Source organism: Hipposideros armiger, unplaced genomic scaffold, assembly GCF_001890085.2.
Source record: "Hipposideros armiger isolate ML-2016 unplaced genomic scaffold, ASM189008v1 scaffold_481, whole genome shotgun sequence".
In the NCBI taxonomy this organism is placed as follows: Eukaryota; Metazoa; Chordata; class Mammalia; order Chiroptera; family Hipposideridae; genus Hipposideros; species Hipposideros armiger.
The window spans coordinates 958227-970610 of NW_017731831.1; the positions used below are offsets into that span (position 1 = coordinate 958227).

The 12384-nt window shown below is 41.3% G+C and overlaps 1 protein-coding gene across 1 annotated transcript; it reads right to left on the reverse strand.

The window, feature by feature from the left end:
- Nucleotides 1-2067: 2067 nt before the first annotated feature.
- Nucleotides 2068-9030, reverse strand: ING2 (inhibitor of growth family member 2). The gene is made up of 2 exons (XM_019666971.1): nt 8392-9030; nt 2068-2889 (listed from the first exon to the last, which is right to left on the reverse strand). Exons 1-2 carry the CDS (start codon nt 8561-8563, stop codon nt 2219-2221), a joined length of 843 nt encoding a protein of 280 aa, XP_019522516.1. The 5' UTR covers nt 8564-9030; the 3' UTR covers nt 2068-2218.
- Between the last annotated feature and the right edge of the window lie 3354 nt (nt 9031-12384).

Here is a 12384-nt window from a genome sequence, read left to right on the forward strand (position 1 = left end):
AATCAGATCACAATTGCTGGGAATGGGACACAAGTATCAGTATATTTTGAAGCTCCTGAGGTAATTCCAATGTGAGATAAGTTTAGGAACCACTGGTATATAGTATAAGTTGGTAAGCATCATATAAGATAGTATATGAAATCTATAATACTTGAAAAAAGAAACCTTAGTCATAAGACTTCTATTTCCTATGTGGTATAGAAAACAAAAAGAAATTTATAAAAATAAAACTGTTTCAAACACTAGGTCTTAAAAAGAGCACATCTTTCAGGATTTCCCACATTTGTTTTCCTGTCGAGCCTTATCCAAATTTGGGCACGTCTATTTGGAAGTTTATTTTTCCCGATATGCTGAGGCAAATTTATGTATAAAAAAAGTGTTGACTTTTATATAAGTAACATCTGAAAGCTTTCGGGGGCTTTGCACATACTGATATTTTTAATGGTGTCAAGCAAATAGCTCTATCCTGGTAACAAGAATGTAACCACTAAGACAAAATGCTATCCTCTCAAGGGAGAAAATGATTTCTTTAGCGCTCAACTAAGTTACAATAAAATAAGTTCTTAATCATGCTGTCCAATATTTCTTGCTCAAGAAGTAATATAATCAACTCTAGTCATCAATCAAAATATCCTTAGGACAGAAGCTAATCAAATACTGTGCATTTACCTGTCTCTAAGCTCTCCTTTAAAATGTCTTCATACCTCAGAATGAAGGACAACATTTATGCAAGAGAAAACCAGTCATTTGATTATTAAAATCCTTACAACAGTGCAAATACTAGAGATTTCAAAAGAACCTTGGAGATATTTAAGCCGACCTCATATTTCACACACATAACTTGATACCCAGTGAGGTGAAATGACATGCCTAAAAGTCACACAGGAGAACTAGAAGAGAAAAAAACAATTTCTTTTTCCAAAGAAGCAGACAGGACTTTTCACATGTTAATCAAAAAGAATCAAGGTCATCAGATTAGGGGAAAAAATAAGGAACAAAAAGTATGTTATACACAGATTTAAAGGACTAGTCAATCCACTGCCCCCAACCCCCAAAAAAACCCCAAAATTCTCTGACTATATGGACATATATCCATCAAGATGCTTACCCTTAAAATATTAGGATCTTGGAAAATTCAGTTTACAAATACATTATCAATTGCATTATTAATGAAATTAGTTCATTAAACATGAAGACATCAAACAGCACCAATACCAGAAAGTTAAGAAAGTAAATACACTGTTACTTAAAATAATAATCATCACTGATTGGGCTAGAAATTAATGATAGCCACTAGCAAAATTATTTAAACTGCCATTTGACATAAAGTATATGCCCTTTTCCCACTGATTGGACTGTGTCTAGGCATCCCAGCAGTGGGTCAATGTAGAAAATATTAAATAAGATGCATTTTTTTTAATTGCTCAACCTTGAACCATGATACTATGTAACTCAAATTTTGCCAATATAAGCCAATGGCAGCATTTTGGGTATTCTAACTCTTTATCTGTCCCAATTAAAACAAAACAAAACACAACTCCCTTATTAAGCACTAGATGAGGATGTGTCTATGAAGCAGCAGCAAGGCATTTACAAATGGGCTACTGGCAGTGTATCAAAATGCTACTAAGGAAAAGACAGCAGCAAATACTCTAATTAAGAGCACATTATTCCACATGGAATCCCAAATTATTGTTATCTCTAGTTACTTAAATTCTTGGAAGACTAGAGATGAACAAGTACATGTATAAAGGGGGCCAGGGAGAAAGAAGCTGTCAGTGGTATGTGTTTGTAATTTAAGTTACCCAAGATAATTTGAATGCTTGCAGAGAACTCCAACTACATCTAAATTTCTTAAGCATGTAGAACTAAAATGCTAGCAAATCTTTGGTGTTTACCCAAAAAATAGCATTGCATTTTAAGTGAAAATGAAATAGGCATGGTTTGTGAAGTTTTTATAATGTTCACACCACCCTCTCCCTATTCCCTGCTCCTTTCATCAGGTGATCTAAAGACTACCTGGTATAAAATATTTGGTAATTCAGTGCAGAAAATTAAGGTCACAGACAAAGTACAACAACTTTTAATATGCCATTAATACTAATGATTAAAAATTATTGCATAGTCTTATGCATTTACCCTAAAACATTTTCTGAAAGTAAATTCCGAAAGAATTATATAAAAGACAAATAACTCTTTAAAATGTGGATGGCCTTTACTACCTCGATCTTCTATCCTTTTTTGTCTTTTCAGTACTTTTGTCCATTGTTTTCTCATTATCTCCCCTGCACTTTGGGCAATACCATTTCCCCTTTGGTTTATAGGTAAGTGAAACACATGAAAAGTGAAACCATTCAATTGGACACTGTTCATTGTCACATCCGATCATCTCCCCATAAGACACTTGGTTACATAAACAGTATGTAGGTTCATTAGGATCTATTGCAAACTCAACAGGTGAAGCCTCCCTTTCCTGCTTGGCCTTGGAGCGTTTCTTTTTCTTGGCTGACTTGGATTTCTTTTCTTTAGGTGGCTGATCATCACAGTCTTCAATCCCATTTGTCATATGACATAAATCACGGCTTTCACTGGTTCGCTGTCTGCGGGGTCTTCTTGAAGATCTTTCTGGTTGGTTGGAATCCATTTTTGCTTTATCTGAGGCTCGTTCACTTTCAGTAGGATCTTGAAAACACTGTGAATGTAGCTCCATTTGCCTTGCCCGATTTTCTACCAATTCGAGCATTTGTGTGACAATCTGAATTTTCTCATCTCCCAATTCTTGACTATTGATTAATGCTCTCTGGAGATGCTGCTGTAGGCGTTTTTTCTGGTTTGAATCATCTTCTTTCTTATATTTTTCATAGACATCATCAATTTCCTTTAATGTTTCTAAAAAAGGAAAATGAAAATCAGAATGGTATTGTGTGTAAGCACATATAGTATTTTTCAAGTCAGTTATGTTTCACAGAATTAGTAAAGTTAGAACAATCTCAAACCATAAAACCACACTCTCCTATAGTATGTAACATTAAAAAACATTATTTCCCATACAAAGGTCATATGTTTTCCAATATTAAAGTATATTTAGAAATAAACTAATAAAAAAGGACACAATTCTCTAATACTCATTATTCTATATTAAAGAGGATAAGAGATGTGAGGCTAATAAATAATCAAAAGTATTTTACATGGGTAGGCTCACTGTATACCACTTTAGAGTCTACCTAGTGCCGTATTGCCTATATTTCATTTGAACCTCAAAACAACCCTGTATATAAAATTTACAAGCCCAACTCCAGCTGTGAAAATTAAAGAAGTACCAGGACTAGGCTACAGATTACTGTTCAACTGTGTTTACAGGATTTACAGTTCAATCAATGACTTGCTACATGACTCCAAAAGACACTACACCTTTACTTTCATATCATACCCCTGGACATTCTTAAGCAAAGCAGACACAAGTAACTCTTAGCTTCCCATCATATTAGTTTTAATGGCTCTTTTATTTTGTCACATGAGAGATCCTGAAAACTAAACTATTTCTAGAGTAGGTTTAGGTTCATGTTCTGGCATCAACTGACTAAGCAACTAACAAAATTACAATAAAGTCAGCATTGGATCACTAGTCTTTTGTAGATAACTCAGCAGTTCATTCTAAGCTTTTTAACTGCTGAGTTAGGTATTGTATAGCATGTGGAACACATTTAAATCAACTAAAAATGGCTGAGTCACTAGCAGGTACTATATAAAAATCTGAAAATATAGCCCTAGATGTCGCCAAAAGTTTACTTAAGATTAGTTTTTTATTCAAACCCATTCTATTTCTTATCCTTATAAGATATGTTACTTTTAAAAAGTTCTGTCTTACTAAAGGTGGAGAAACAAAAAGTTAACTCTAATTTACCATACCACATGGCATACCACTGTTTTATCTTCCAATATTATTATTCTAATGATAAGAACAGAAGTGTTAGACAAGTAAAATATATACATTGGGGCTGTCTACAAGTAAGATAACACAAAGCAAGTATTCAACACAACTCTTATGAATTAGCTCCTCTTTAAAATTGTAGGTACTCATACTTGATGGACAACTGCTTAACCTGGGATACAGGACAAAGTGGCACCACACATTTGAGGGTACTCATGCCTACACAGTGTATTTGCAAACAAAGTTCATATCTAGCCCATTTGTCCATTTAGGTATGTAAATACATTTCTTAAGAACCTAATTTTCTTCCAAACAAGAAAATTATATATTTTTCCCTAAATACAAAATTTGAGAGTTAAAAAATAAAGGTAAACCTTATTTCAAACATTCTGTATCTAATAATGAGGAGTTTCAAGCGAATTATATTATATCACATCAGCACAGTGATATTATACATAAAGACAAAAATTAACATTTTGGGAGCCAGTCGAGTGGCTCAGTTAGTTAAGAGCACGAGCCCTGAGCAACAAGATCTCTGGTTCGATTCCCACACGGGCCAGTGAGCTGCGCCCGAGCTGAGCAGCTGCTGAGCTGCCAACAGGTGGCAGGATGGCTCAGCTGGTGAGAGCATGTGCTCCTAACAGATTGCCGGTTCAACTCCTGCATGGGATGGTGGGCTATGCCCACCCGCAACTAAGATTGAACACGGCACCTTGAGCTGAGCTGCCCTAAGTTGCCGATGGGCGGGCCACATGGCAACTGGACTTGGAGCTGACCTAGCTGCACCCTCCACAACTGAGATTGAAGGACAACAACTTGGCTGTTCCCCTTTCCCAATTCCCCAATAAAATCTTAAAAAAAAAAAAATCACATTTTTAAGACACCCTAATTATGAAGTGAAGGAAGGAAACTAACACTTACTGAGCCCCTTCTATGTGGTATTTTCTTTTGTTAGTTTCAGGTGTACAAAACAACATAATAATTAGACATTTATATATCTCACAAAGTGATGACCCCAATAAATCTATTACCCATCTGACATCATACACAATTATTACAATATTATTGACTATATTTCCTACTTGACTATATATCCCTGTGACTATTTTTTTTAATTATAGTTGATATTCAATATTATTTTATATTAGTTTCCGGCATATAGCATATTGGTTAGACATTTATATAATTTATGAAGTTATCCCCCCAATAAGTCTAATACTCACCTGACACTATACGCAGTTTTTACAATGTTGACTATATTCCCCATACTGTACTTTACATCCCCATGACTATTTTGTAACTACCAATTTGTACTTCTTAATTCCTTCACTTTTCTCACCCAGCCCCCTAAGCCCCCTCCCATCTAGTAACCATCAGTTTGCTCTCTGTATCTGAGTCTATTTTTGTTTTGTTTGTTCATTTATTTTGTTCTTTAGATTTCACATTTAAGTAAAATCATATGGTATTTGTCTTTCTCAGTCTGACTTATTTCACTTAACAAAATACCCTCTAGGTCCATCAATGTTGTCGCAAATGGTAAGATTTCATTCTTTTTTATGGCAGAGTAATATTCCATTATATGTGTACCACATTTTCTTTATCCAGTCGTCTATTGATGGGCATTTTGGTTGTTCCCATATCTTGGCTACTATAAATAGCACTGCAGTGAGCATAGGGGTGTATATATCTTTCCAAATTAAGGTATTTTCTTATTTAATCCCCACAGCAACCCAAGAGAAAGCCATCACTTCCACATATGAAAAAAATGAAGCTCAAGAGGTAAGCCCAGACTTTGAACTCTGCCAGATATGTCTGACCGACTGCCATTTAAGCATTTTCTACTAAGCTGCATGCAAGGTACTTGAAATTAAGTATTACCTTTTAGTTCAAAGGTTATTTACCCAAGAAATTATGAGCAAAAATATTGGAACAAAAATTGAGGTCCTCTGATAACCATATCCTATAATAAATAATACTTCATTCAATTGTAAAATTTTCTTCATTTCTCTATTTTAAGTTAAGATTACTTTTAAGCTTCTTCAGTAATTTCTGAAAGCATCTCAGAAAGGTAGGAAATTTCTTTGACTGCCTATATAATTTATATCACTAAATACTGCAGTGTTAGATCCAAAAACAGAAAAATAAGAACTAGCAAAAAAATAAAATCTGAACCAAGAACACACAAATATATAAAACATAAAACCATGCAAGCTGAACTTAGTAAGCATGTGCACAGAGTGAAAACTAGATTGTTGTTTTCATATTAATCTTGAAACTAACCACAATCTTAATGGAGCCGAAAATTTTACAATCTCTCTTTTAAGACCTAATGCTGTTTCTCATGTTACCAGAACAACTTATGACAATTCTAGATGGTCAAAATGGAAGATTTCCTTGTAACAAATTGTCATCTGTCCCCCCAGCAAACCCCCCCACACACACACACACCCATTTCAAATAAAAAGAAACAGCCTAACTTTTGTGAAGGCAAATACAGGTATGTGTTTTTAAAGAAATGTAATAACCTGCAATCTTTACACACTTCAGACCTATTATTATTTGAAAAACTAAAAATGTTCAATATACAATTCTTAAGCATGTATGTATCATTTTTGGGTTACAATTCATGTACTATATGTGCACCAAGTCTGTAGGAAATACCTTTGGTGAGCTTTTATTTTAAAACAATAAAAAGTTAAAAGTTTAAAAACAGGGATGAGTACCTGAAGAAGTCAGGCTGTGAAGTCAAATATTCTCCACCTAATTGGACAAGTTACTTTTAAACTTGTAAGTTTTAATTTATCCATAAAATAAATTTCAACTTCATAGTTATTGTGAGGATTAAATGAGATAATGTTCTAAACCTGGCACAGCGATTGACAAAAAATAAATAATCGGTATTAATTCTCTTCCCCCCTAACAGAGATCTGTTCTAACAATCATGGATTCAAAAGGCAGAAATAAATTACAGATTCTAAAACACAGAGACCATTAAATACTCTAACATGTTAAGGGCCAGAAATGTCACCCCCGAAGTGGGTCCCTTAAAAACTAAATCATAAGATTAATGACGTGTCTAAAAAACAGAGAACAGGTCCAAGAAATCATCTGTTTAAAGTCCATACGGCTGTTTCCACATTATGTCCAAGGTCTGTTCCTTGAATCAGAGTTATTAAAAGCACAGCGGCTCTCCATTTAAACTTTTCCCCTCCTACTAGCAGGGGAAAGGTCCACAAAAAGTGGATGATAAATGATCCTCTGTAAGAAGGGTTGATTCCCTGTCCTAGCTTTTTGAGTTTGATCACAAAGGGTGGTTTTTGCCTCATCACTTAAACTTGGCCAAGGAGGGACCCAGGGGTTAAAGGGACGCCAGGCGGTTGCCCAGTCAACCACCCACTTCCTCCTGGGTCCCGGAAGTAACGCAAGCCCGGAAACTACGCGGTGCCAGGGTCAGCGGTGGTCCCAGGAGCTGACTGTGTCCTCGTCATGACTGAGTGGTTTGGAAAGAGTCGAAGAATCACAACAAACATGTCCCAAACCCCAATACTGACTCTGCTAGGGATGAACTAAGGTCCTGCACGGCTCGGACGCCCTCCCAACCAGACAGCTCCGCCCAAGTCTTCCAGCAACCAGCCATTTTCGAGGCGGGCAGCAGCGCCCGCGCCCCTCCCAAGTTCTACGTCACGCCTTCGGGCCCCGCCCCCAGGAACAGGGGGTGCCCTCCCCGACACACACATACACACGCACACACACACCCCTCTTCCTTTACCCGCAGGGACCCCCCCTCCCCTTTTAACCATTTGGCTGAAGGAGCTGGGAAAAGGGTACAGCCCGGAACTTTACCTGGGGCGGGAGAGGGGTACGGACTCTCCGATTCCCGAGCCCGGAGTCTGCGAGCAGAGGGAGGGACCTCTCCGAAGTCCGCCTTCGCGGCCCTCTCTCGCCCCCTCCCCCCGCACGTTCCAATGTATCTGCTCTCAGGGGGTGGGGGCCGAAGGGGGCTGAGGGAAGCCAGGCCCGGGAGACCAGCGGGAGCCCGCCCGCTCACTCTCTACGGCCCTCCGCCCGGCGGCACGCTCCCTCGCCGGGGCAGGCGGGTCTGCGGCACGGGGCAAGCCAGTGCCGAAACAAATGCTTGCTGCTTAAAATGGCTGATTTCTCTTCACGCCAGCTGCAGCCGCTGGGTCTGCAGCGGGGGCTGACGAGCGGCCCCCACCCCCACCCTTGAGACCCCACCGAAGTCCTCGCCGACCGCAGCAGGGGCAGGGAGGGCCGCGAACCCGGTCTCCCGTCCCTCTCCCCCGTCCCACACACCAAACCCCCTCTGTGCACTCGGGGAGACAATCACAGTAGAAATGCAAAGTGTCACTTCCCCGGGAAGGGTCCGAGAGACGGCGCCGGGAGGCCAGAGGATCCGAGCGAGGGGAGGACCCGCACAGGCAGCCCCCGCGGGCCCCTACCTTGATATTTGTTGTCCAGCTCTCGCAACACAGACACGTTCCTCTGCATGTCGTGGGGCAGCGACTCCACACACTCGAGGTAGTCCTGCACATAGCAGGTGAGGAGCCGGCTCCGCTCCCCGGTCAGGAGCGCGGCCGACGAGTAGAGTTGCTGCTGCTGCTGTCCTAACATCCTGCCGTCGCTGCTGCTCCTCTCCGCCGCCGCCGCCGCCGCCTCCGCATCCAGCAGCCACACATGCAACAGTCACGGCCGCCGCGGCTCCTCTGCTCCGCAGCCCGGCGCCGCGGGGACACCGGCAGCCGCTCAAGAGGGCACAGCCGAGTCCCCCGATCTCCACTCCCCCCAAAAGAAGCCCTCACTCCCCGCCCCCGCGGTAACAAGCCCAGGGGCGGGGCGAGATCAGGGCTCCCTCCTTTTTGCCCTCCCTCCCCAGGACTAGAGCAGCGGGGATCCCCCCAGCGGAGCAAGCGCCGGGGTCCCGGACGTTGACACGTCCTGTACCCCTCGGAGTTCCCAGATGCTACTAATGCCTTGTCGTAGCTCAGATCCCCATGACAAGCCGCTCGCTGCCTCCTTTTCTCCCAATCACCCTCTGTGCCTGTCGGAGAGTCTCTCACTGGACTACCCCCGCCCCTCCTCCTGCGGCCGCGTCTGCGCCTGCGCAGGACTCGCTCCTAATAAGGCCGGGGGCCCGCCCCTACCGCCCTACAGAAGGGTTCGCATTCTCCCGCCTTCCCTCCGCCACCCGGGCGATTGGTCTGTCAACTCTCGGCCGGAGGGGCGGGTGCGGAGGAAGGCCAAACGGCAGGCTGCGCCCCGCCTCCTCTTAAAGGAGTAGCACTGTCAGGCCCTCCCCTCTGCCCAGTATCTGAATGGGATTTGAGAGGGAAGGTGGCAGACTCCTTCCTTCCGTCCTTCTCACAGGGAGGGGGAAACTTGGCCCGGCTCCCTCGGCCCGGTGTTACCGACTTTTTCCTCATCGGTGGATCTAGCGCGGCCCCTCGCGAGCCTTGATAGGACCAGCAGGCGGCCGCTTTTCGCCGCAACCTGGAGTGAGGCCTGCGGGAACTACGCGACCCAGTGTGCAGCGGGCGCAGCTCCCGGCATGCGTGGCGGCCGTGTTCCCGCCGGGCCGCTGCGGCTCGCTCGGCAGCCACCTCTACGCTGCCCTCCGGCTTGTCCCTCAAGACGCGGCCTTCGGGCCCACGGGGCACCGGGGGGCTGATCGCGGAGGTAGGCGGTGCACCCGCGAACCCCTGCGGTTTCTTTCTCGTTTAGTCTGCCAGCCTTTTAAATTTCCCTCCTGGCTTAAGCGTGCTTCCGCCCTTCCTCAGACGCGGGATGTCTCCCGGCACCCAAGTGCCTTGCAGGTTTTGTCCACCCTCCAGCTCTCCAGGAGCCCCCTGTTTAGTTCAGGCTGCGTCTGCCCGGGAAACGTTTAACGAACAGACAACCTTTAAATTAAAAATTTTTTTTTCCATGAGTCAGAACGTTTAAGCATTGAACGTCAGCGAGGGCTTACTGGCGACGTGAGGGACACACCACCACCTTTTCATATATTTTTACCCTAACACTAAAAAACACTGAGCGGCCTGAGGGAAGAAGGGGTGTGTAAACGAAAGTAAAAAAACTGATCCGGAATCAGGCCCACGGCCTTAACTACGTGATCGACTGTCAGGGTTTAATTTCTGTATAGTGTTAAATGCCACATTTGATTTAAAGGTGGATTCTCAGTATATGTGATAACGTGTTTTTGAAAGAAACGGATGTAAATAGAACGAATACACGGATAGTTTTAATGGATGCCTATGTAAACGAACCCTATTGTGAGTAGTACCTTTGAGTTAAAAGGAAAACGTGAGTGGGTGATAAATTTGGATTTTCTTATATCTGGTTTGTTTGCATTGGTAGTACACCTGTATGGAGATCTATTTAGAGCATTTTTGAAACAGCTGTTAATAGTAAGTAACCATTGACATGCAAAAAAATCTAGATCTTGATCTAGAGGAAATTTTAAATTTCAGCCCTTAAATAAAGCACTCCGGGAAATTCGACGTCTTAACAAAAAACTAAATTGCACAGGACGTGGAGATTGTCTTGTGTTATTTTATCCTGTGACACTCTGAGGCTCTAACCGCTTGAATATTAACCCAAGCAGTATAGTGCATTGTATTTCTGAGAACCGTCTAGAGATTTTATTGTCATTCTTTAAATCCTTCAGAGTAAGCAGTCGGGTCTTGTGAAATACCAGTCGCTGTTAAGAACTGCGTTTTATTGCTTTTTACCTGAACTGTACTGTTTTTGTTTACTCATAGATTTGAATCAGCTAGTCTTTATTGAAGGGCCAAAATAATGCAAGATGCCTTGTTATTTATTGATTCAGGTTAGACATTGAATGCACCTACGGATTTTATTCAGCCTGAGAAGTGATCTGCAGGCAGATAAGACACTTGGTTAGAAAAGAGAAGTGAGAAAAGGCAATGAATCAGAATACCTAGAGTACAACCTCCAGGAACCTACAGCCAGGTGAGAGGAAGGAAGGGTGAGTATGGGAATGGAGACCTTTTATAGCGTTTTTTTTCACCATTCATAATTCTGTTGAACAGGCTGAAAGGAAGCAAAAAATCCGAAAAAGTGATTTTTCAGCTTGTGTTGGTCTATTCTAAACCTATAAAGAACACTCTAATATAGTAATATATGTGTGTATGAGAATTACGCAGACATGTGCATTTATTGCTATATTAATTTGTAAAAGTTAATAAAAAACTTATTGCTGTCATACTTGTGAAAGCAGATTGTGGGGAGAGTACTTACATGGAAAAAAAAAAAATCACCATACTCCACAAACTCAACTTTTGACATTGGTTGTTTATCCTTTTCTTCTCAGTAATCACTTAACTGGAAATTTGGGGCCTTTTCTGATTGGGTTCCTTTACTCTGTTAAATGCAATATTTAAAAGTATCCAATCCTCTGCAACAAAGAAGTTAATTGGTTAATTAAAGAAGTTGATCGTATGAATAAAGCAAGAAACTACATCTTATTTGCTCTTCAGTGTATTTTCTACCTTAAAGCAACCCTAAAAGAGATAAGTAAAAGACACCCCCAAATTAGTAGACGTGTCTGGGATTACCTTTAATTTCTAAATCAGTTACTTTGAGAGCTCCCTGGTAGGGAATATTTATGCCTCAAAACCAGCGGTTCTCAACCTTCCTAATGCCGCAACCCCTTAATACAGTTCCTTATGTTGTGGTGACCCCCAACCATAAAATTATTTTCGTTGTTACTCTATAACTGTAATTTTGCTACTGTTATGAATCGTAATGTAACTATCTTTTTGTTTTCCGATGGTCTTAGGCGACCCCTGTGAAAAGGTCGTCTGACCCCTCTAAACCTATGCCCTGGAGCCCTTATTTATACTGTGAAAGGGCAAAGCAACAAGTTCAAAGTCTGACTGACAACAAACTAGCAAGTAGTTCTGAAGGAATGATTCCTAAAGATACCTCCTGAGATTTTCAGCTCCTGCGCTGAGTCAGGCCAATTAAATTTGAAATCCTTTACTTTTTTCCACTTTTTAATACTTTTAAAAACTTTTTATTATGTAATTTTCAAACACACAAAGGTAGAGGTAATAGTACAATAAATCTTAATATATTATCACTCACCTTGAACATTTATCAGTATGTGGCCAATATCTCATCTATAACCTCCTTACCCTTGCTGGATTGCTATCATGTTATCTGTAAATACTTTAAATAAGAAAGGATAAGAGATAATTTTTTTAAATATCCACAATACCATTATCCCATCAAAAAATGGGATATTACTATCATTTACTATACAGACAATTCAAATTTCCCTATTATCTCAATATCTTTTTTTTATTTTTTTATTGGGGAATTGGGATGGGAACAGCGCTGGGGAATTGGGGGAAGGGGAACAGACAAGTTGCTGTCGTTTTGTTCTTCAATCTAGTTGTGGAGGACGTTGCTTC

What these genes read in the sequence shown, in the direction of transcription:
- ING2 (XM_019666971.1), bottom strand. Translation starts at nt 8,563, where the DNA reads ATGTTAGGACAGCAGCAGCAGCAACTCTACTCGTCGGCCGCGCTCCTG. An exon ending in GCTGGACAACAAATATCAAG is followed by an intron (nt 2,890 to 8,391) that starts GTAGGGGCCCGC and finishes TTCCTTTTTTAG; the next exon opens with AAACATTAAAGGAAATTGAT.